The 26,484-nt window shown below is 31.9% G+C and overlaps 1 protein-coding gene across 1 annotated transcript; it reads right to left on the bottom strand.

The window, feature by feature from the left end:
• Positions 1-23,439: 23,439 nt before the first annotated feature.
• Positions 23,440-24,034, bottom strand: LOC108912814. The gene is made up of 2 exons (XM_018718206.1): positions 23,904-24,034; positions 23,440-23,662 (listed from the first exon to the last, which is right to left on the bottom strand). Exons 1-2 carry the CDS (start codon positions 24,032-24,034, stop codon positions 23,440-23,442), a joined length of 354 nt encoding a protein of 117 aa, XP_018573722.1.
• Between the last annotated feature and the right edge of the window lie 2,450 nt (positions 24,035-26,484).

The raw sequence follows: 26,484 nt of genomic DNA, 5'->3' as shown, positions 1-26,484 counted from the left end.
GGTCACGTGCATATGAAGTCGGTATATGTCTGGTGGTTTTGTCGATTAATAATCTTAGCTGTTTACTAGATACTGCAATAATTCAATACTGCTCGGGGCACTAGTCCACAGAGTAGTTGTTTCCCGCAATATTATCAGTTAAAGTTGTTTCATTTATGATTCAAGTCTTATTTTCATGGTACTTACGAAATAGCAGGTTTCCCTCCTCCAGTTTACCCATATTGAACTTCAAGTAGCAGTGATAGATATAACTTAGTTATATCACAAGTCATACTTCCTCTATGTAATTCAAACAGCTAATGAGAGCTAATAAATTCAAAACTGGTAGTCTTTTCGATCTCAATTGAAGAACCAAGAGGTTAGCTGTATGTACCAGGTTCGGTCGCTGTCGCACCAACTCAGCATTGAAATATTTGAAAAACTTGTTCCCATAATTATTTAGCCATACCCATATACAGGTCTAGTCGAATTAAACGTGGGGGTGGTAGAAAAGTATTCGCCCAGTTGAAGAACGCGCTCGCGGGCAAACGGCGCACAAACACAGCCGCATTTGGCGACCAGCCATAAATTTAAGTTGTTGACAAATTGCCTAGCAGTGCAGTGCAGTAATATATTTGAATGAAAATGTAGTTCGAGGACATAAATAATTAAAATATGTTGTTGGCTAAATGAACATATAGCTAATATAAATTTTCTACACATTATATACAAATTATTATTATTTTTTACTTTTAGCCGAAAACTTTTTAGGGGCGCCTATGAAACTCATTAAATTTTATTACTAGGCGTTTTTGTATATGTCCAATTGACTTAGGAAAGACTATACGATTCGTAAGTAATGGGATTGGCAACGGAAAAAGTTCGTAAATCGACATTTAGACTGTTTGGTGGTAGCGTAATAGTATAAACGTATAAACTATATATAGGTACTATTATTGTTATGAGAAGTTATCTAGCGGTGTGAAGGAATATCCCGAAATAGTGCAGCATTCCACCCAGTTAGAAAATTCTGGGGAAGGTCGCACACGTATTTGAAGAAATCGGATACCAGATTCGGTATTTGAGTTTCTGGCAAAATTTCAGAATTAAAAATATCTCTGCGTGGTAAAATGTTGTCGTGGGCGGGCAAGGCCAATGGATATTTGAATGTGTTCAAAATTTCATACCCATTTAAAGACTAACTAAAGATAGAAAAATATTTTAGTAAGATGTAAATAGGATGTATAAAGTATAGTATTTAAGCACCTTTTTCTAAGCGGTAAATTTCATTTAATTTTTTTTTAATATTAATAGATATAATATTCCTGAGCCTGATTTAAAATTGATGAAAAATAATAATAGAATAGGTTTGGCTAAAATTTATTTGTCAAAATTTCTCTTGAAAAATTTCTCAGCAACATTGTTTCATTTCTATTGCTATTATATTCAATTTGAACAGGTTTTTTGCAAGATCAGGCAGCTTTGGTAACCCAAACCAGCTTAGTATTGTTTACTCTTCACTTTAGTTATACAGATCTACATATTACTAGGTAACATAAATATAGAAACATAATATTATATAATTTAAAATTAGCTGCACATACACGTGAAGCATGTTAATCTGTGCCAAATTTTAAATGTGTTATTTCCAGTAACTAATTGTTTGATGTAAATATGATGTCCTTAACTGAAACGAAAATTCTGTAAAATATTTCAGTATATCATTTTTTAATTTGACCTAAAAGTAAAATATTTGAAATCTAGATCTTAGGTACCTCTATACAGGGTGTTCTTTAAGTACTCTGACTTGTTGAAGTTTTAACCTTTTTTTTTGTTTTTTTTTATTATCGCAATAATGGAATGTTTTCTTTTTGCCAAATTTGGAATTGTTAGATTAGAGGATACGTTTTAGTGTAATCTAAAATTTAATTAACTCACCAGAGGCGTGAGTGTAGGCCACAGTTTTCAATGATTTTAAAAATTAATACTGACTGACTTTTTAAATTTTGTGAGTACCTTTTGTAACCATCGTTCATTACCTACTTGATAATTGTCTGATAGTATTTTTTTCATTTGAAGCTTAGTTCTGGAGCAAATTGTTATTTTATTATATTAAAAATAATAGTGCACGATCAATAAAACCACATTTTTCTGCAGAACTAGGCATCACATGAAAAAGTGCTAATTGACGTTTCATGAAAATTTGCAAACTATTTTTGAAATCTCTTGGGCAAATTTTTTCCGGCCATGTTAGTTAAAAAATCATACCGCGGATTTAAACGGGCTTTTAATTTTTTTAGTTGGTGCTAAGCCAAGATAAATAAACTAATGTCACCTAAAAACTGTTCAGAATGCGCCGACCTTTTAGCGGCGATAAAAATATAACTACAAATTCAACAATGATATATTGAATATTTAAGTCAAGGTGAATACTTTTTTAAATTTCTGTAGAAGTCTACATTTCAGTAACCGTATGTCCTTCAGTTTAAGTTTGCATCGTAAGTTGTGAGTCTCAACGAGAAAAATTACAAATTTGTATGATTTCCGTACAGACCTTCAAACTTTTGATATTGATTAGCGCGTGACATGTCATATTTCTAAATTAATATCTATTTAGGACACATGTATTAGTCAGTAACGTTGCCGATGTTCTTCGGAATGAACAACCTGTATATGTTTCAAGATGTTCTGGTTTCAAAAACTGTGCAATCTAATTAGGAATCATAGAAATTGTATTCTTACCGAATGGTTGGTTGTAACATCTACCTGCTTGATAGTGCATAAAAAAGCGTGAAATTTCAGTTTTAATTTCCAATCTAATCTTGATAAATTTCTTGAGAATTTCTAGGTGAGAAACAGAACCCAGACGAAAAGAAATTATAAACGTATGTGACGTACCATTTTAAAAATTCGGAATTGTAACTACAATAATGTCATCGAAATTTTTGAAATTGACGTCCAAAGAAAGTTTGCATAACTCATCAGAACGGCATGCTCCTGCAATGCCTAAGACCGTCACTACCTTCATTAGCAAATATGTGTTATCGGGTGCCTGAAAGAGAAAATCATTGACTTGTTCTCTTGTAAAAACATGACTTTTTAGGTGTATAGCCGTCATTCGTACGTTTCAAAAATGTCTCAGCTTGGGGTATTTTGATATATCCACGTTCTCCTCTATGAAAATACTTGAGTATTCACTCCACAAACTCGCTGGTGATTTTAAAGTTCTTGACTTCTCCATGAAATATGCTTGCAGTAACATTTCAGAAACATCAGTATTTTTGTTCTGGCACTATTCTTTGAAATTTCTGTATGCTCGTCTGGAGCGCACTTTCGATTTCTCGGGCAATAAAAATTTGCAGGCAGCATTTGCTGCACTTTCTATTTGAAAATCACTCATTTAGAAATAATAAATAATTCAAAATCAGCAAAACTGCAACTTCTATGTAGCTTTGTTTATAAACAAATTAGAAACGACAAAATCCAAACAACCAATGCGACTTTGCAAGATTTCGAATAATGTCAAAATGAATTGATTAAAAAATGTCAAAAAATAAAATCTTTATTTAGTTAGTTAAGTATAATTTACCAGTCTCAGAGTCTATTGCCAGCCCTCGCTCAGCTCGGGCGCAAAATCGTCCTCGACTGGTAAATAATAATTACCTCCTTTATGGTGTATATAAACTATTTGGTGTCTATAAATCAAGTCACTAAAAAACAACAATTAAAGTGGAACAAATTAGGTGCATTTTGCTGAATTAAATAACAGGTAACATGCATCGTTGGCAACCATCTAAATTAAAGTAAATAAGTAATGCCAAGGAATTCATTACAGTGCAAATTAATCGCAATCCTAATTTATGGGCACAGGAATGCCTTGTTAATGGTGTTGTCTACAGTGGTTTAAATTTCCTTGCAGTTTATTTTTCATGCACATGATCTAGATTTATGTATGGTATTTAATATAGTGGTTGCTAATTAAAATAATATACAAAATAGTTAGTTAAGGATGATTTTAGTAGAATAGTACCGGAATTACTTAAATTTAACGCGTATTTTATTGACTTCACGGATTCTATTGCCATTATTTTACCATTAACAGCTTATGTTAAAATAAGAAAAAGTATGGTATGAATTTTTGACTTAACCAATTTTGAGAAGTTCTTTCATGAACCAATCGACTGTGAACTTTTCATTCCCATTAAAGTTACGTTTCAGTAAGGTGAAATTTATGTGATTATTCTGGACGTTGCGAGTTGTTTAATAAATATTCTAAAAGTAAATTTCTATTTAAATTTCACATTTAATGCTCTTGGTCTACATTTTTTATATATTTTTATTCGTACTGATTTATAAGATCTGTCAATAAAAATATTCGGCTTCTTGAAAACATATGAGATTGGCAGAATTTTACCGCTCCAGTATTTTTAGCTTCTAATGTTAGAAAGTCTAGGCTTGACTTAAAAATATTCATTCTCTTAAAGCGGATGAAATAATATAAACACTTCAGAATATGACGTACGCTCAAAGATCTATATTTGAGGTGGCAGTGAATCCGTGGAGGCGTAATAAATAGGTGCAAAGACTCTAATAACCTTCTCTGTTCATTCTATGTTATTTCTCTAACATGGAAGAATGTTTGCAGAGTAAATTGAAAAAGATTTTCCAACTCTTTGGTGAGGCTAATGCCGGATATATCCCATTAATCAGATTATGTTGTTGGGTGTTGTTAACATCCATAAGGCCATATCAAACAATTTGGATTTAGACTCCAAAATCCTCTTCTTCAAGGTTACTATACAGATATTCTAGTTGTCCCTTCATATTGTTCATAAAGGAGAGGAAGAGCCATCTGGTTTTGTTTCAATTTACCAAATCTACGAAACTTTCATCCTTGTCTTTTGAGATGGTTGATTGAATTTGATTAGAATCAATTTCTAAGTTTTCTGGTTATAAGTATATAATGGAACAAAACCTGTATTGTTCTCGGTTGAACAATTTACAAGTTGGTTGCCACGTCATCGGTGTAGACTTCACGATGTTTCGAGAAACATAGTCTTCAGAAGAATTTAATTAATTAACAAAGTTTTGGAAGAACTTCACTTGCTCATCGCAAAACATCAAATTCAATGCATTTATCTCACAAAATTGTTTCTAATAAATTTACAAGAATGTTAAGACTGCTTACGACTGGCCTTTCCTTTAACAATTTAATAGCAATGAAATTCGCGAAAGCGCCTCGCTCCAATAATAAAGCGAAGTAAAATCACACTAAAACATATTTATTGGCCCACCACGGAGTAGCATTTGGGTCATCCGAGACAGAAAGTTATATTTATACATTTTTCTGGTGCATGCGATTTGCTTTGCAATTTATAAATAATTGAACCTCAGTGCGGACGTTATTCAAACGAAATCTTTATCGGAAAATTATTTTCGATCGCCAGGAATCGAAATGATGAAAAACAGATCCTGGACGGCAAATATGCAGTACGTTTTGCCCGCCCACTCGATGCCGTCACATTTTATATTATTCTATAACGTCACGGACAATATTATAAAAAGATATCCACCAAATCGTCGCCAAAAATCGTTCCGACTTTTTACGGTAGCCCGCCAAATATGTACAATTTATCCGAACATAAGCCTACCAGGAGTCCCGCTGCCAAGAAATGCCTACTTGATTTTGTTCAAACATGTATTTTTAATTCATTCAGCGAGAAAGCTTTAGGCGTCCGTTTGTTATTGGAAAAGTGACGTTTTCCGAAGCTTGTTGCTATGGAACGCTCAAAATGAGTGTAGTTCCTTGAGCTAAAATTGTAACTGCTCTACAACTGGACAATCGAATGACAGTTGTCAATATCTGACACTGTCGGTGACAGATGGACAGTTACAAGTTATTTTGATGTTTCTTGAAGCGTTGCTAGACTTAAGATCGTCCAGTTTTCCACAAATAACATACTATTTAACAATTTTTACCCAGTTATACAGGATGTTGCTTAATTGTACTGTCGAAGATGTCAATTGGGCAAAATTAACACAGAAAGTTCTTTTAAAAAATTATAACAGTTTGATATTAAATAACTAATATAATTTTCAAGTAATTCTTATGAGATAAAATTTGTGGGTATGTACAAAAACCGTGCTGATAGCGATAATAATTTAAATGACAGTTACAAAAGATCTAATTAAAATAACAGTAACTTTGTTTGTAGATTATATCAGTCTAATTGTATTTACTTCAATAACACTTAACAAAGTTATTTTTAATAAATTAAATGCAGTTGGGAATGTCGCTGTAGAGAAAATGAGAAAAACTATAGTCTGAATGTAGACATTTTAAATGTACATATCTATTAAAAAATTTTAAACAATCTGTGAGAGACTGGTCCAGTATATGTAATACTAAAAAAATTTCATTCCTAATCAGTTTATTTTCTTTCTTATTAATTGATTTATCTACCATATCGTATGGAAAACGTGTGTAGGCAGAATTTGTTTTATAACATTAGTTTGCTATTAAAAAAGTAATTTGAAATCGGAATGTTTAAATCTGTCAATATAACTGATGTTAAAAGATGTTATCTTATGTGTGTAAGTGTGAATAGATAAATTGTCAATAATTATTTCTGTATATATCTTTCTTGTAAATACATCAAAATTGTTGTTTGGTTTTATAAATGGTTTCTTATGGGAACAAAATTTTACTACAAATTATTTATTGAAATAGTATTACATTAATAGAACCTTTTTATGCTGTACTGTTCCTTCATAAAATATACACTGGTACAATATTAGGAATGTAAAAAATAATGTAGGTGTATGTCTGAGGATCACAATGTCTTTTATGTAGAAAATAGATCTTATTACGTTGAAATTTTAAAGCTTTTGTTTTTTTATTTATCAATATATTATATAATTCACATTATTTATTTCAAAAAAACGCCCTGTATATAGAACTTATTTAATAAGCTTTTCTGGCGAACGTGCAGATGTCAAAAGTGTAAGTGTTTTCAATTACATCCCTGTGCTATTACTGTACACTCTAAATAGTTATCTGTAATGTTTAGAAACATTTGTTGTATATGAAGGTGACCCTCACAGCTTTCTTTGATGTGCTATCCTTGGTAATAATAGTTATGTGATGATTTATTTGAAAACCGCATTTGAGGGTCAAAATTTACATTCTTCAGGAGATAAAAAATTCTACACATTTTTTATGAAGATGCTATGCAAAGTGGATTACATTCAATACAGTTTTTACGACTGATTTAGAATATATAAAAAAATTTACTGTCAATAGAAGGAAAAAAAGATTCGAAACGCTTTATTGCTTATTTATATGACTACAAAAATGTATGTTTTCGTTTGTTTGCATTTTTTAAGATTTCTATTTGTGCGGCAACTAGGTATGCGTTTTACATAAAACAAATATCCTTAGTAAGTCATACATCTATATTCGACGTGTTTAGTACGAATTTTAAATACTACTACTGGGTTTTACGTAGATTTGTATATTTAGTTCAAAATAAATCTCACATATTTTTGGCCAAGAACTCGCCGTACCTACAAATAGAATTAAATGAAAGTGTCTAACAGTTAAGTAATGCATTTTAAAACTTTTAAATACATTTTTTTTTCAAGGATATCTTCACTTTCTCCTACATATTCTCAGATTAATTAATTAATTTAAGAATTAATTCTACTTAAGCACGTTTTTATTAAGCCAATGTCAAAAAAAAATATTATATTTTTTTAATTCACATTGAGAAAGTATCATAATTGATTAATTCGCAAAAAATTTGATTTTTTTTTCAACAATTTCTCCTGTAGCTAATGGCAAACCATTTTTTCAGAGGGCTATTTGGCCGGAAAGGTATCTTACTAATAGATGGTCTTGGAACAAAAAAACATTTTCTGATGTTAGATACAAATACAATTTTTAAAGAAAATAATGAAAAACGGCAATAATTTAAAAATACACTTCTGCACGATACTGGAAACTGGTCCACTGTAAAACCTGACCTGGCACAATGCGACCGTCACGGCGGTAGTGATAAAAAAGGACAAAAACTTCGCAAGGAAAGGAATAAATATAATTTTATAACACCTATGTTTTCTTCCTTCACCAATAATTAAATTAAAATGATATCCATCAACTTCGAGTTACTATACACCCAAGACATTTTTGACACTAACTACTAAAAAACTATTGTAAACACTATGGCAACTACGACTGTAAAATCGGATTTCAGTATTCGGAGTCGCTGAGGCCACGTGGCTCTCTATGCGTATTACGAATGATGCTAGAGACTACAGTTGTCCAGCTATGTAATGGTTGAAAGTACTGCAACTTCAATAATTTTTTTCTCGGAAACTATGAGGATTTTACAAGATTTTTTTTACGATATTGACTCCATTTCTCATGCCGCATCTATTTCCAAATTTTTTGGATAAGTTGTGAATTATCCTGTATATTAAAGGTTGGGGAACATCGTAGGCAAATTAAACAATATTAACATTCAAAGGAAGTATCGAAAAAAGAGATTTTTGACTGACTTTTCGATTATTTTCTAATAAACACTGTTGAAATCTTGTTTCAGTTAATACGGTTTTTCTTGAAAACCGTAAAGTTTTTTAAAATTTAACTAGGGTAAAAAAATTTTATAAATTAAATTCTGCTGTGAATTAATATTATTATTTTTCAATTCCAAATTTAACACCTTGTAGTGCTTCAATTAACAAACCTTACAATTGCCATTATTGCCTTACAAACGCGAATACTGGCTATCGTTCCAACTGTTTTTGGTACCAAGTTAATTATTTACCAACATAAATTGCTCTGTGCTAATAGACAATTTGCTAAGACCAGTGATTGCACTGACTACTGAATTTTTTTTTCTCAAGAGTTACGTTACGTTATTAAAATAGAAGTATCTAAACATCGCCCATGACGTATGTATTCAAGTAAGTTAATCAACGTAAGTGCTTAGGTTTGACGAGTTGGTAAACTTTTCTCTAGCGAAACTCAAGAAGTATAAATAAAATTAATGAATTTGCTGACGTTACACCGTGAATGATATTTTCAGTCCGAATTTAAAAATAGGAAAAGCACACAATGGATAAGCTGCCAAAAAAGCTACAGGAATATATATCAAATATCACGTAAAAATGTAAGAGCTGTCTTAAAGTGTCAGTAGCGTGTCACAAAGCGTAATATCTTTACATTTCGCTTTCTGTATTCGCAAAAGGAGTTTATTTCTAAAGGAAATAATTATTATCAAGGGATTTAGGGCACTGAATAACAACTGGCGTTTTTCGTGGAATAAAACAGTAATTATTTTTAAAATAGACACACAATGAATATCATTGTATTGTTCGGAAGGTCAATCTTTTAAGCACAGTACCAATTTTTTTCATAGATATCTGCTATAATATTTTGTTTGTAGAGATAAAATTCTGACCCAATTATATATGGAATGAAAACCCATTGTCAATGTTTTAAAACACTGATTTGCTTCGCGATAAGGAAAAAATACTATCGCATTGACGTAGTTTTTGTTGTAATTTAATTTGCCCGAGATTATTATCTGCATTAAAAATGTCGGTATCAAAAACAATTACAGGCATAAAATATGGCGGGTTACGCATATGGCAGGAAATGATTCGCTGAAACTGAAATAATGGCGATATTTTATTTTTATCAAGATTTACATGTGCAAATTTTCAAATCACGATAAACTGCATGTATCAGTAAAAATGTGCTGTTGTTAATATATTTAGAAAAATAAAGAAAATATGAAATTAGTAACAACACAGTGTATATGTTTATTTGGGTTAAAAAATGTTTACTAATTACTCATTTTTTAGATCCTTGGTAAAAAATAACTATTTGGTGGTTGTGATAAACAGTGCGTAGCAACATTATTAATATTGCAAGGAATCGTAACAGCCCGTCAACACGTCCATTCATCGATATTTAAATCAAAACGATCTAAGATGAACATCGTTCTTATGATAACAAACAGCCCGTCTTGTGATATATAAAACGTAAACGATATTTATATAAAATACTGACCAGCTGTTAATAGCACTTTACAATTTTTTTTTTCAAGGATTGAAAACAAATACCTACAATGATTTCATTGATTTATCTCCACATGTACATCATTTACTATGTAGGCGGAATTTAAGAACTGAGAAATCCCAATTTTTTTCATAAAAATTAAACCCAGTTTGAAAACGAAATGTTTGCAATACATGATCTACAAAATAAATCAAGAAGTAAGGCGATCGTGTTTTGCCATGCTCGTTCTTGGATTCTTGAAGTTTTGGTTTAAAGTATGGAAATAATTTGTGTTTTAACTTGTGTAAGTATTATGCGAAAACGCAAAATACAAAGGATTGCCTCAAATCAAAACCAGCGATCAATATGATGGGATCATTTTTAATTATACGAGTTCGGGGAATGTTAAATATAGCTCTGTAAACATCGCTACCAGGATGTAGGATGTAAGGATGTAATAAAATCAAAATAACCGGGAAGGCTGTCTGCTTTTCGTGCAACCAAAGCGAATAACAAAAATGCACGCTGGTATTTTGAAAATACCGATAAATATTTATTTAACGGTAGACATATTTATAATATAGAGCAAATTTTAAGCTTCCTGTTTTCTTTTTATAGAAAACATGTCAAACTTCTGTACTGGTTGAAAATTTTAGAGACGCTAGTACCTATTTTGTTACTGTGCAGGTATTGTATAACTAAAATTTAAACAAGCTTCTCGAAATATACCGAGTTCTTGCATCTTGACATTGGCTATATGTTATAAAAACAAATAGAGTATTTATAGATCAGTAGCTGTTTAGTTAATAAATCACAAGTTTCGAATAAAATTTATATTACAGCAAATTTAAACGCTGATATAACGGAAACGTAGATAATTATGTTCTTAAAATAAATTTTAACGAAAACAAAATTATTCTACGACATAGTATTTAATTTTGGAATATTCAAGTTTCCTACGATTTTTACTTGGTTCGCACCAGCGACTTCGCCATTTTCTCGAATATGAATCGTTACGTCTAAAAATTCATCAATCATTTTTTTAATTTCATATTGGTTGAATAAACGAATAGATCTTATGGTTTGCAAAGAAAGGCTTGATATTTTTATATAAAAGAATAAAATTAATATCTTATTTTTTATGTTATGAGGTAATCGATATCCAGAAAACTTTTGAAAATAAAAATAATTCTCAAAGATAACAAAATGTAAAATTATAAGCAACAGGCTTAAAATATTAAGACAGTTATTCAAACGGGTAAAAGAAAATAAAGTAAATCGGTAAAAAAGTAAGATATTTTGATAAAAAGGTAATATAATGAAAGTGATTCAAATTATTCCTTAAATTTTTATAGTGATGGTTGAAAATTTTCAACAAAGCAAGTAATAACAAAATAATTATTATATCTTATATGCAGGGTGTATCTAAATAACCCCGAAAAAATGTAAGGGGCGATTCTTTGATGAAATTTAATAGGGATCTTAAAATACAACCGCGTTAAACGGCTCATCTTTTTAAAAATGCATTGCAACACATTTATTTTTTTTTTCTCATGTCCTTAACTTTTCGAAAAAACTTGAAGAGATCAAAAAGTTAGTAAATGAATGGGCTTTTAGACATATTTTTTAAAAGGAAAAAATTTTATCGAAAAAAAATTGTAAGAAAAAATGTCATAGGGGTTGATTATTTCAACCCCTTACAAAAATACTTCAGGGTTGAAAAAATTAAAAAAAAAATTTTGATAGATAATGTTCACCAAGTTTGGTTTCTTTGTCTTTCTTTTTTTTAATTTTTGGAGGGATGTAACTTTTCAGGGGAGAGTTTTTTGAAAAAATTTTACCACAAAGACCCCTATTAATTTTCATCAGAGAATCGCCCCATACATTTTTCCGTTGTTATTTAAATACACCCTGTATTTATTGAAGGTTGATAAATAAAACAAAAAAAAATTTATTGTTTGTTTAGTATGTGGTGTAAATAAAGTCATTACAACAATATTTTAAAAGAATATTTTGACAGTGTGATTGAAATAAAATAATAACTCGACATCAACAACATATCTCGAAACAAGTAAATATTGGAAAAAACTTTATACTACAAAAATTACTCAACATCTAACGATCTTCAGAAGCACCGCCACGCCATCTATAAAGAAAGATTTGAACTAATAATTCTAACTGCAATTTGAAGCTATTCGAGGAACCTAACATCCCCAGTTTCCGGAAATAAAATAAATTTCTTCTTTTCGGAGATATTGGCAGCGGGAATGTTAAATGGCATGCCCTGTATACAGTGTATCCAATCAAGTAGGCACCATATGGGAAACTTTTTTACTTTTGATTTTATGAAAAAAACTTATTCTTGATAAAAGGTTCTGCATGGCTTAAAACCCAAAATTAAGAAATCAGATTTAAATTTTTTGCAGTCGTATACGAGGTTTGTCGAAAAATGTAAATTTTGATCAAGAGTAAAGTACCTTTATTTTCTACAATCTACAATCGTTATTAAGAAAAGTTGATCCTAATAGAAAACTACCGTCAGATATGCAATATTATCCATCTAGCATTAAAAACAATCTTCAATAATGTTTGGGTATAAACGTAGTAGGAAATTAACAATTTAATTTTGTAAATCATAAAATATTTGTTGTATCGAATTCATTGATTTGTTCAGTGCATCCTATATTTAATGTTGATCTCTAGACATAAAGTATTATCAATGCTAATACAGAGAAGAATTTGTAAAAATAAAATCTGTTTTTTAATGGTAGATGGATAATATTGCATATCATACCATAGATTGTCGATATTCTAAAAAATAAAGTTACTTTACTCTTGGGTAAAATTTACATTTTTCGACAAACCTCGTATACGACTGCAAAAAATTGAAATCTGATTACTTCATTTTGGGTTTTAGGCCATGCATAATCTTTTACCAAGAACATCTTTTTCTCATGAAACCAATAATAAAAAAAGTTTTCCGTAACCGACTTAATTGGACACACTGTATATAAATTTGATCATTTGGGCCAAATAAATAAATAAAACTAAAATCGTATCAGATATGATTAATTTCAGACAATGTACAACGAAACCACAAAATTAAATCGATTTTTAATTTTAATAAACAAATGCCATATACCTACTTAACAGTCGCACCAACATAAATACTATTCATTAGAAACAATTGGGACAAAATTCCATGTTATGATAAATATCATAAAGGTAATTACCAAAAAAAATACGACCCAGCCAGTGTACTATCTATTGTCCTGCTACCGCGTGTTCCTGGTTCACGTGCCCGATGTATCGGCGGAACTTACACGCTACAAATTCCAAACAAATGAACAGCGCTTAGTGTGTGTCTGCACGTGACCGGCCACGCGCTTCACACCCCCGTCGTGCGGTTCTATAAAAGCACGCCGTGAATCAGGGAGCACCGCTCTTGTTTGGCTCTAAAAATATTGTGCATTATGCAGTTGTTTACCCAAGCCGCTCCGTTTACCGAGTTAAAAAGTCGTCGTCACCTCGTCAAATATATCCTCCAATTACCAGTTTTAGAAATTGTGGATATATTCGTATATTGGGATATACGGTTGGTTAGGAAATAAATAAATTGATGCTTAGGGAAAAGAGGCCGGCTAGATTCGGAATTGATAATTGAATATCCTCGGAATTGCATATCACTACGTCGAAAATTTATTAAAGCCAATGATATCATTTACTTATTTTTAAAAAGAGATTAAACCGCTAAAATGAATTAAAATAAACTCGGCAGAAAAATTAGGGGAACAGAAAAATTTCCAAATTTTTTTAGTGATTTTTGAAAGGTTATATCTGCGTGAATACTGGTTGTATCGAGAGAAAAAAAAGCATCTTACAATTTGAAGATTCTAGTTTTGAAATCTTGAGATGAAAAATTTTTTGGAGCATCACTTTCGTCGCAATCAAAACAAATGATGCAAGGCAAAAATTTTACATTTTTTTCTGGCTTAATCAATGCCAGGATCATTTAGTTTGATTCCTCAGCTTCAATTTGTGTTTTTTTATTTTCTGTACGATTTTTTCTTATTGAGATATCGGAGTTTGCACTCAACTCACCTTTTTTTTATTATCGATATCTCATGAACCAATGATGGTATAGCGAATGGAAGGTGGGTTTTGGAAACCTGAATCCATCCTCCTCAAGGCGCTTTTGGTATGTTTGAGATAAAGAAAAGTTTTTTATACTCGGTACTAGTTTGAAAAAGTGCAAAAAAATTACTTTTTCTACTAGAAAATTAACGACTACTTTTCAAATATTGTGAAAAGTACCAATGTTGGTACCGTTTTCCTTTCCTGAATCGGTAAAAGTTTCATAAAAAATTAAAAGATCAAATTTACTGCTTCATAAACATCAGTTAATGACGATTAACGTGAAGAAAAATGTTTATGTTATTTGTTTTACAATTTCACATTGAATATTTATCAAATGTCAAAAAAATATTCAAATTTCAAAACTACTCACTAAAAAATTTTTCTGCTGCCTTAGTTTTTTTGCTGAGTTTATTTGATGTGCATAATTAAATACTTATTTCTTTGGAAACCTACCTTAATTATAACTATTAAATTAATTTTATTTTTTATTTCTTTCATATCCATTTGCTGTAAATATAATCTTTTAGGGAAAAATGTATATATAGGGTGTTTCCTAGATAGATGTAATTATTTTAAGGGGTGATAGGTGAGGCTATTTCCTACCTATTGCACCACTTTTAGCCTAGTCCAAAGTTGCTTGTTTTTTTTTTAATTCAATAAAATAATGTGCTTCAAAATTTAATATTGACTTCATTTTCGTAGGTTACCTTCATTTTGAAAGGTCATATTTCACTTTTTTTAAACTTTAGATTTAACCAATATTTTTTTGTAGTGGCTCAAACATCATTCTTGGTAAATAACCCTGTTTCAGTTTTATACCACAGTTATAATATGAATAATTAATAATCATAGGTCAATTGTTGGGTAGAATTGAAAAAAATACAAAATTTAAAATAAAAAAAAAACAGGCAACTTTGGACTAGGCTAAAAGTGGTGCAGTAGGTAGGAAATAGCCCCAATTACCACTCCTTAAAATCATTACATCTATCTAGGAATCACCCTGTAGATTATATTTTCTAAAAGTTTTCTTTAGTTAAATGCGTCGCTATAGCAGCAAATGGACTGAAAAAATCGATGAATTGACGTCCACTATTTTATTGTTGAAATGTGCAGGGGAGGCAGTAGAAAAGGTGTCTCATCTCGTGAGTCAATTTTTTTCATTAACAACATTGTTTTTTTAACAATTTGGGTCGGAAATCAGTTTTTCCATTATATTGGAAAAACTATTGATTTTAGAGAAGTGTTAACAAACGAAATATGCGCAATAAAAAGATCTACAGAATATCCATAACTTGGTTGTTATTTGTTAGAATTAATTAAAAAACACACATTTAAAAACAATGTTCCTATGCCCTTTTGGAGCCGAGTTAGCCTTTTTTTTCAAAAAGGGCCCCTGTCAATAAATCAAAATTCCATTTAAATACAAAGTTAGATTTTAAGCTTTATAAGTCGATTTTCTAAACGCTTTTTTGTTAAAACCGGAACTTTTCCTAGCGTGTGGAAGGTGGCAAGTGTTTGTCCAATCCTCAAAGGCGGCGACCCTTCTTACATTAATAACTATAGGCCCATTACTTTGTTATGCAATTTTGCGAAGGTCTTCGAGATGTCGTTGTATAATCGTATGTTTCCACTTTTCAGGGGTATCATATCTCTTGAACAACATGGTTTTATAGAAAAAAGATCAACTACCACAAATCTGATGTGTTTCACACAGTTCATATGTAATGTTATTGATCAGCGTGGGCAGGTAGACGTCATATACACCGATTTCTCGAAGGCCTTCGATCGCATTGATCACGGCATACTCCTCCATAAACTCGAAGTATACGGGCTTTGTGGCAACTTTTTACAACTGTTTAGCTCATATTTGTCAAATCGTCTTCAGTATGTCACTTACAACGGTTTTAAGTCTAGCCAGTATTCTATTACTTCTGGAGTACCTCAGGGTTCCAATCTAGGTCCCCTCCTATTTTCCATCTTTGTTAATGATATTACGACTTACATTGACTGTCGCAAACTAGTTTATGCCGACGACTTAAAAATCTTCTCCTCTATCTTAACTGATGATGACTGTCTTCACCTTCAGAGTCAATTGGACAAAATAGTCCTTTGGTGCGATTCAAATAATTTGCATTTAAATATCTCTAAGTGTAAAGTTGTTTCTTTTTCACGTAAACTTAAGCCCATTATAGTCAATTACAAAATTAACTCGGACGTCTTAGAGCGTACAGATACCATAAAAGATTTGGGAATTTATTTCGATAGTAACTTTACCTTTTCAAATCATATTCAATATCTGGTGTCCTCAACACTTAGTACGCTGGGCTTTGTGATTAGACAAGGTCGTGAATTCAGTGATAATGTTGTGTTGTTTTCATTATTTTACGCGTTTATCCGTCCCAAACTGGAATACTGTTCTCAGGCTTGGATTGTTTTTTATATTAACCAAGCCAGTTTAATTGATTCGGTGCAAAAAAAGTTTTTGAAATACCTCGCATTTCGCTCCGATGGCGTATATCCTGCTCGTGGATGCGATTATAAAATACTACTAACACGTTTCAAACTCGACTCGTTACAATACAGAAAGCACTTCCATAGTTTGAAATTTTTACATGCACTAGTAAACAATAAAGTAGACTGTCCCGAGATTCTAAGTCAATTGAATTTCTTAACAGTTAGGTCGGCTTGCCGCTCTCCACTTACTTTTTATACTTCTGCTTATAATACCAATGTGGGATTGAAGTCTCCTGTTTCTTTTATGTCACGCAATTATAACTTAATCTGTAACTCTTGTGATATATTCAACTGTAGCTTGCAACATCTGTACACAGCTTTTAGAAGTGTCAACAATTCATGATTGTTAACATAGGTAGTAGTTGCAGCTTTTCTTTTTCTTTCTTCTTATTTTCTTTTTCATTTGTTGTTACACTATCTTATCGGTATGTTTGTTGTATTTATTCTTTACATTTTGTTCTGTATGCTCACATGTTAAATAATATATTATATACTTTGTCCTGTAATTGGTGGTTCACTGTTGGACAAATAATTTAAATAAATAAATAAATAAATAAATAAAACTCAAAAACTGCTGACGCTAAAAAATTTTATACTGCAGATCTAAAAACTAGCCACTTGAAGCTTCAATTTTCTTTTTTTTTTTATTCTCTGTACGACCATTTCCTTCCAAGTTACAGCTTTTTGAAAATCACCCAAAATTTTGGGAGGTCCCTCTTTGTTTCCCTTATCTTTACTCTTTCCATTTGTTTTACTTATAATACATCTTTATTTCATTATTGTTTTCCTTAGACTTTTATCATTTTATTTCTTTTTAGTTCTGTTTGTTTTACTCATAATTTAAATTATATGTATTTCTTTTTACGTCTTCCAAACTGGAACAGTTCGATCAGGAGAGGGTGAATCTAATTTCGTAAGAGCCTTTGTTCCGGACCTTCCAAGTCGGCGTATGAAGTTCGCGCTCCGGAAGCGAATCCGGGGTAGCAGTCTGGCTGACTTTATTGGATGTTTACGGCTTGTTCCGGAACGAATCCACTCATGCATATAAAAGCCGAGCTGATATCCATCCATACGAAGTTCTTTCCGACGGGTCGGGTAGCGGCACGCGAGGTTTTTATCGTTGGAAATTATGGTTTGTCGGCCAGGACAATCGTTACTCTTGATACATGTAAAATGTATTCTTGACGATGGCGACGTCGAGTCGTGCCTCGAAGCCGAGTAATTAGAAATTATGATAAGGATCAGACAGATTTTTATAGTTGGCAGTTTCGTGAGGAACTATTTTAAAACTCCAGATTTGAACAAGGAAATTTTTACAGCGAGTAACCTCCAGCGGCGGGGCTTGACTTCCATACCAGGAAGGGCGGGAAAATTTAGGTACCAACTATTGAAAAAAAAAAAAAAAATCAAATATAATTGGGTAGTTTTATTTTAAGTACATACTATTCAAATTTATGGAAAATGTACGCAACATTATTTTTTATAGTAAAAGTCAGTCCAATCTGCTTTTGTCCGAAGTAAACTTTTCAATTACTTTTTCATTAAAGTTTAGTATTTCTCGCACCATTGATTTTTCAATAGATAGCACTGCAAGTGCTACAATCAATTTAAAATTTTACAATTTTTTAAAAAACACACAAGAAACAATTTGTAAGTAACAAAATTTTACACCATACCTGAACAAATTACGTTTATTAAGAAAAAAAAGCAGTGAATAGCTATTATTTACTTACAGTCGGACAAAACAGAGCCGAAACTGCGTGGTAAACATGCGCTACTCCCACTCCGTCTTTGACTGCTGCGCGACGCGATGGTACCCATGACCACCGCTGTAAACACTTTGCAGATGTAGAGGCGAGCTACGAGGAGCCCACGCATTCAGAGTTTTGCAAACGAATTTTGCAAGTCGAGTTAAATTGACTGAATATTGCAAATTTAACATTTCATTTTTAACATGTTTTTTTAAAGATTAATTTTTTTAATTATGTAGATAGCATAGCCCGCCCGCACCAGCCGTTACTGGTAAACTTTCAGTCCACCTAACGCCGAATCCTTGAACAGTTCTATTTTTTCATACAGGGTGTTTTGTAAGCAGTGGACTAAAATATTACGATTTAACCCAAGTTGAGACTTAAAAAATTACAGGGCGTCAGGGTGAAATTTTCTTTTCATAAATTACCTTTACAAAATTACAGATGTTGCACAAATTTTGAGGATCATAATTTTGCGGTTATTAGAGGGCGCCACTTGCGGCACTTAGCATAACTTTAAAGTATCATAACTTTTTGCTTCTCGGTATATCTGCTTGTTATATTTTTTCATTTTTTTATCATTTTTCATAAAAAAAGGTGTACCCTTCAAGTGTCGCTATGAGTAACCATTTTCGAGATATTTACCTTTGAATGTTTTCGATACAACGAATTTAAATTATTTGCTATAGTCTTTCCGATCTCAATTGAAGAATCAAGAGAATGGCAGTATGTACCAGGTTTGGTCGCTGACGCAGCAACTAGGCATTGAAATATTTAAAAAACTAGTTCCCATATTTGTTTAGCCTTACCCATACTTATACAGGTCTGGTCGCCCGGTTGAGGAATGAGGCACTGGCAAACGCGGCACAAACACAGCAACACTAGGCGACCTGGCCATAAATTCAGTTGTCAACAAATGGCTTAGCAGTGCAGTGCAGCAATGCGGGATTTGGTGTGATTCAAGTAATTTTAATTTATTATAAGCACATTCTATTGGTCATTTATATTACAATTGCAAAAGGGAGAAATAAGAGGGATATTTTGTTTACTAATATTATCACAACATGCTATTTTGGAGACCTTTTGAAACGGAACAAAACGAAATTTACCATCAATATAATAAAATTGTTTGAGGACGTAAGTGTTGTTGGTCAAATGAACATACAGAAATTTTCTACACATTATATACAAATTAATATACAAATTATTATAATTTTTACCTTTAGCAGAAAACTTTTTTAGGGACGCCTATGAAACTCATTAAATTTTATTGCTAGGCGTTTTTATACATGTTCAACTGACTTCGAAAAGACTATACAGGGCTGTATAGCGTTGTTTCTGAAGACTCGAAGATAAATGAGAGCAATACAAAATGGTACCCACTGGTAGAAAAAGTGTGATTTTAGTATTGTAAGAAACAGAGATATCTTGAAACTGTTTTACACACAACAATTTATTGAACAATAAAGTTTATTTTATGAAGGTGAAACAGAAATTGGAGTACAATTTATGACTTCAATAACTTGATTAAGAAATTGGAGATCTAGAACATGTTCTAATTTATTGGTATCAATTTTAGAGATATCTAGTTATATTTTGTATTTTTTTTTAAATGCCAACCCTATTATGATGATTTGAGATTGAGAGTTGACGAGGTTCGAGGTTGGCATGAAATTGGCCAATAAATTATTGCAAATGTTGAAATGTGTAAAGCGGTCATCAGTAAATTGTGCAATTCATTAATTTGTTGAAAAATAAATTGTCAGTGCATCTAATAAGGTTCGATGGAACCGCTCTACCTCACCATTTGCTCTGGGTGTAACATTCGCAGTTCTGATATGACTGATCTGTTATCACTTAAAAATTCTTTGACATACCGACTAGTAAAAGTCAACCCATTGTCAGAAATTATGCGTTTAGGGTAACCCTAAAGTTCTCCAAAAATTTGCCTCTGATTCTTAATGCATTCTGCCGAACCTAGAGTTCTCTGTCTTACAACTATATATTTAGTAAAAGAATCGACTATAGTTAAAATATACGAAAAACCTTATTTACTTTTTGGAAATGGGCCTACATGTTCAATATGCACTGTTGCATTGGCTCTTCCGGCTTTGGTATCGGATTCACCTTCAATTTTACCATATGCACCTTTACTATATCCACAATGCAAACACGCAGCTATATACTTTTTAATAAAACGAAACATTTTCGGGAACCAAAATTGATCTCTTATTAATTTCAGACATCTTCCGAAACCCGGGTGATTTATTTCATCATGATATTTTCGGAGAAATTGAAATCGTGCAAATTTTGGAATAACAGTTTATAAATTGTTGTGTAAAACAGCATTTGGAACTATTAGACATAGGAAAAAATTGAACTGCAGAGTCCATAGGTACAGCAGAATAAACCAATATTTCTTTTGCAGCTAGCTGGTTATTATTAATATTTTCGCTACATTTTCGCTTGCAAATAATTTGAATCTTGTGTTACTTCAAAAATTCAACAAGTGCGCATGCTCAATTTTTTGGAGTAGGTACAAACAGTTATATTTCAATTCTGCCATCCATAAAATTAGATAAATTGTAGAATGCAACACTTGTTTCATCATTCTGGTGAAAGTAATTGCTTAGTTTTGGTTTTTATTTCAATTTTGTATAAATTTGGCACATATAGAAAAAACTTTGATGTAGTATAACAACAATCTGTCAATTCTAAGTAATATATCTATATTAATATAATTGTAGGTCAACATGGCTTTACCATTAAGACAATTATTATGTTGGATAAATTTATATTCTAAAATCTAGTAACGCAGAAATAGGTAGTCGAAAGCTTTCTTACACCCTGTACCTGCAGAAAACCTGCAATAAAAAATTATCTTAGGGTCGTGGCTGAGGAAAAACCTGAAATTTAAAAAAAGACAACAATATCAGCTTTGAGAACTTAGAAATTTATAGTAGATTCCAGGATTTTTCCCAAAACCAATTATCACTAACCATTTTCATGCTCACCGATTTAACGCTTATTTTATCTGGAAACGAAAGAAAACAACCGTTAACGGGCCCCTAAAATCGCTCTCGTCGTTGTTAAACAAGTAATCGACCCATCGAATAAGCTAATTTAAGGACGTCCCAGGACGTAACGCAGCACTGAAACCAAAACTAATTTCGATAAAACGGTCTTAGAGGGCAATATATCCAGGACTGAACTGCGCTCCGGCCTGATTACTGCAGAAATTTATCGACGCCCATAAGTTCTGCTTATGCCTTTAATAAGAACCGTTCAAAGGAGCCGTTTAGCAATGGGTGGGTCCCTGACGTGTGTTATATCCGGGCCCGTAGCCATGGTTACGTAACTAGCTTGTTTCATTGGCTAAAGACCGGAAGGAAGGAAGCACATCCGCCCCGTAGGCTCCTCCCGTATAGGTAACGGGGCCTCGATTACGCTAACAAAAGGAGGCAGGGGAGAAAAGGGCATACTCTAGAGTTTTTAAAGCTAATGGAAGAAAAGAGACAGATAATCGTTATAAGTTTCGATGCGGGGCGAATGGGATAAGTTTTCCTAGTTTCCTTGGTGTCCTTTAATTTATTCCCTGTCTCGAGAACAGGATATGAGCTGTTTGATTGAACGCTGTGTTGTTAAAATCAACTTTAAATGGTCTTGTTTTATTTTAATACCCAACAGCAAAAACTTTTTACGGGGCAGGCCAGTTAATACAAAAATAAAAGATACAAGTAATAACAGAACCAAAAAAACATTAAAAACAATCTGATAAGCTCAAAATAAATAAATGGACCACCCCGTATAGTAGATTGGGTTACTTTCTTGGTCATTATCTTGAATAATGTTTTAGGTCTATAAAAAAACATGTCAAAGGTTATTGAGAACGAATATTGAACTTAGCAGTCTTCGAAATACGCATAAGCATTTCCATTTATTATTTTTTTAACTTTTAAATGAAAATTGATGACTCAGACTTGACGCCGTTAGATCGTGAAGTAATCATTATACTCGTATTTATTCATCTCCAAAAATTCGTAAACAGATGAGTTGATATCTAAATTTAATGAACAAATTAGGTCAGTAGGTACACAAATAAATGTAAATTATATGGGGGCGTTAAAAGGAAGTAGAAATTTTTATGATGGAATTTAAAACTTTTGACTTTAAACATATTTTCTTCAGGTAGGTCTTGATACATATAGGGTGGCCCAATAGTGTGTCAAAGTTATTATAAAGATTTAAAAATAAATATTTTATGGGGGTGATGGACTTAAAAAAGTTCATATTTTAAAAATATTTTGAATTATACAGGGTGATGCATTAGGGCGGAGCATCTTTAAGGTGGTTTTTCTTAAATGGAACACTGTATATTTTTACAAATTTGTATTCTACAGAAAATTCTCTTTCTAGCTGTCTTTGTTTTACATACATACATAAATCATATCAACGATTTCTGATTGAGAAAAATTCATTTGGAAATATTTTTAAACTTCAGCAGTTTACACTACTGACAATTAAACAACAGTAATCTTGCAGGAAAGATAATTTTCTGTAGAGCACAAATTTGTAAAAATATACAGTGTTCCGTTTAAGAAAAACCACTTTAAAGATGCTCCGCCCTAATGCATCACCCTGTATAATTCAAAATATTTTTAAAATGAATTTTTTAAGTACATCACTCCCATAAAATATTTCTTTTCAAATCTTTATAATAAGGGAGATATTGAACTGTCACACTATTGGGCCACCCTGTATATGTAATTTAGATGTATTTATTTTGGGTTTGTAATATTGTTCATAAGTTGAATCCTTTCTATTGCCTACACCAGTAACTTTAATGACTTTCAGGTTATTAGGGACATTGGTTTTATAAGATACGCTACTAGTGCAGGTACCACACATTTTGTAGTTTGAGTTTATTAAAAAATGTTCCTTTCTAGAAGCACGACGACAGTATGGCAATAATTTTATAGCTATCTGACAAAATTATTTAATCAGTTTGAATATGTCCGGCAACTGTAGAGCTTTGAAGTAATCAGGCCCATATTTCTCCAACTTGAAATCTTCCTCTTTAGCAACCCATCCATAGAAATGGTTGATGGATTCCGGTATCTTGCTAAGTTTTCTGTTATCCTCTTTGACTTCCTCTTTCACGGCAGCTAAAAATGTCGATTGTTCGGTTTTTTCGTCGAGCGTCTTTTTCAGACATCTAGAAAGGACAAAGTTTGGTGAATTTTTCACTTCTCAACAATCAGAAAAACTGCCAGATCATTGGGAGGCAATCGTACACAATGATTACATCAAGTATTTTGTTTATTAAAAGGAAATAAATTTTGAATGCAGAGCTACGAACTTCATCAACCCAATACACTGATAATTTAATTCTAATGTCTTCAAACTGCCTCTAGAACAGATGTAGGACTCTTAAAAGGGGACGTTGATATCCTTACTTGTATTCATCTAGTATCCAGCCCCAATTATGCTTCCAAATTTTGGCGCCGTCATCTTCAGACTGTATGTAGACCTTCCACATCTGTTGCTCCTTCACAGGATCACGAAGTCTAGGTTTTTTGTCCGTCATAGTTAGAATTAAGTATAATTTACTTTTGAAACTGAAAAAGTATATGGAACTTAAATGACAGCGTCACATTTTGAAAATCGTCGTTGAGGATGACTAGATTGAGGATTTATTTGCTTAAAATAAAAAATGGCTTTGTTATATTAAAGTATTATTTATTCTGGTTATTTGATTTAACGTGGAATTTTGCCACTGTGCTACCTCTAAGGTGGTATGTTCAATTAGAAGCGAAAATTAAAAATAACCGTTTACTGACCGGCTACACAGACGTTCACCGTACGAGAATTACTCACCGGTTTTACTCTCACCGGCTTCATCATAACTTTAGAATTTGTTGAAACGGCCCACCTGCGCCAAAACTTATTTTCGTGGTCATTAGGCCATTCCTGAAGTTTTTCGCGGGTGACTTCACCGATTTCTATACGGTAAATATAGAACCAATTTTGGACATTTGCTTCTAAAGATAGCCCGCACGGACAAAAATAGGATTGACTTCGTCAACACCGTAGTACTAGTCACTCTTTTTATTGGGTTTTTATTAGTAGGGGAAAGTAGGGCAAAATGTGCCAACGTTTTAAGTACGCCAAGAAATCGTGTGCTGTCTTTTAGAAACGCGTCGAATTATACTTCCTACATTCATTGCCGTCGTATACAGTTTTAACTTGAAAGTATTTGTTAGTGAAATTGGTAGAAAAAAATATAGGTAGTGAAAATTTATATTCTAAAAATTCAATAATCGACAATGTTTATTGATCTTTATCAACTCTTTTGCAAATTTATAAACTGTTATTGTTATTTCTCCTTGCTGTGTGTGTGATGTTAGACTGAGATTCACGGATTGAATATTATTATTAGAATCAGTATATTTTTCTCGATTGAAATTATCTTCATTTTTCCGGATTTCTATTGCCTCCCTATTAGGGACTTGGATAAAATTGGCTCTCTTTTTCTCCGGAATTCTGATACCTGAAACATATTAGGTGCATGGGAGAATGTTTTGAATGATGTTTTTGAACAATCTAACAACCACGTAACAACAAGCATTTATATTATTTATATTAAAATGCGTTTAGATATGGATCGAAATAATACGAAATATATTCTGTTCATGTAATGGATTTGTCTGTTTTTTGTCTGGTATTGCACCTGTTTCCCCTAACATTTATTGTAAAATTTAGAGAATTTTCTGAAAATATTTAACTAGGCCCAATTTTAAACAAATTTAGGTGTATATTTTTCAATAATTATTAAGATTAAACTATTTGTACATACGTGGTATATAATAATTGTTTTTTGTGTTTTTAGGAAGAACACGGATCAAATTATTGTGTTCTTTTTAACCACTTTGCCATAATAACATATTCCTTACCTTATTTAACATTATTCTCATGTAATTACTTTCATTTTTGACAAATTATGACTAACGACATCTATACAATCAGGCTTACGTGACTTTTCCCTACAGGATAATAAAAATTGATTGTCCTACATTTACCGTATAAAATAGAAATCCTTGCGTGCTCTAACTGTAGCGGATATAAATGCACAGGATTTTAGCCGAGTATCACATGCGTGTTGTATTCTTCAATTGATTTTTTTGTATCGTATCAACAGCACGACATATCCAGTTAATGTCCATTAAAATTATAATGGTTTTTTTCTGGTTAGTTTGGTTTACGTTATTGTTAGTTTTTTTAAGGCAATTCCATAGCAGAATTTTCAAAATGTGATTCGAATTTTCCTAATCTAGTAAGGCACAGTAAAAATATTATTTATAAGAAGTTATAAATTAACCTATACAGAAAAATATCTTGAATTTAACAACAACACGGAGCCCAACTGATTGTGAGATATTTCAGGGATTTTTAAGATATACAACCTGCATTTATTGTTTTATCCAGAGTCACCTTATAATCGGACTTTTATCCATACATATGAACCGTTTAAAGTGATACTTTATCCACTAGTGGAATAAAGTAACTTTATTTCACTAGTAGAATAATGAAAAAATAATAAGTGAATTTAATTTATGTACTTATTAACATTAACATTTATAGTAATAGACATTTCGTTTTTTGTTTTATCACATTTAACTTCCTTTCCATTAATAACAACTCTTGTAGCATTGTTGCCATCATTTTCGGAACGCATAACATCTGCCGAAGTTAGTGAATAATTTGCAAAAGTTACGGATGTCTCGTCTTGTAAGGAACAGCTATATTTTCCTTGGATTTGATTGTGATGTGATTATGGATAAAACGTTGTATTGCATTCGTGTTTTAATTGTCTTTTATCCATTTAAGAATATTAAACGCTTGAACTACGTTCTCGCATTTAAACATTCTTGCGTGGATAAAATGTTACTTAAAACACTTATAGAATAAATAACTATTATTATCACTAGTTTTCATTAAATATAAATGTTAAACCTCAATTTCTTTTAATATCTGCCC

This window comes from Anoplophora glabripennis, unplaced genomic scaffold (genome assembly GCF_000390285.2).
Source record: "Anoplophora glabripennis isolate ALB-LARVAE unplaced genomic scaffold, Agla_2.0 scaffold321, whole genome shotgun sequence".
Taxonomy (NCBI): Eukaryota; Metazoa; Arthropoda; class Insecta; order Coleoptera; family Cerambycidae; genus Anoplophora; species Anoplophora glabripennis.
This window is presented reverse-complemented; position numbering and strand designations above follow the sequence as displayed.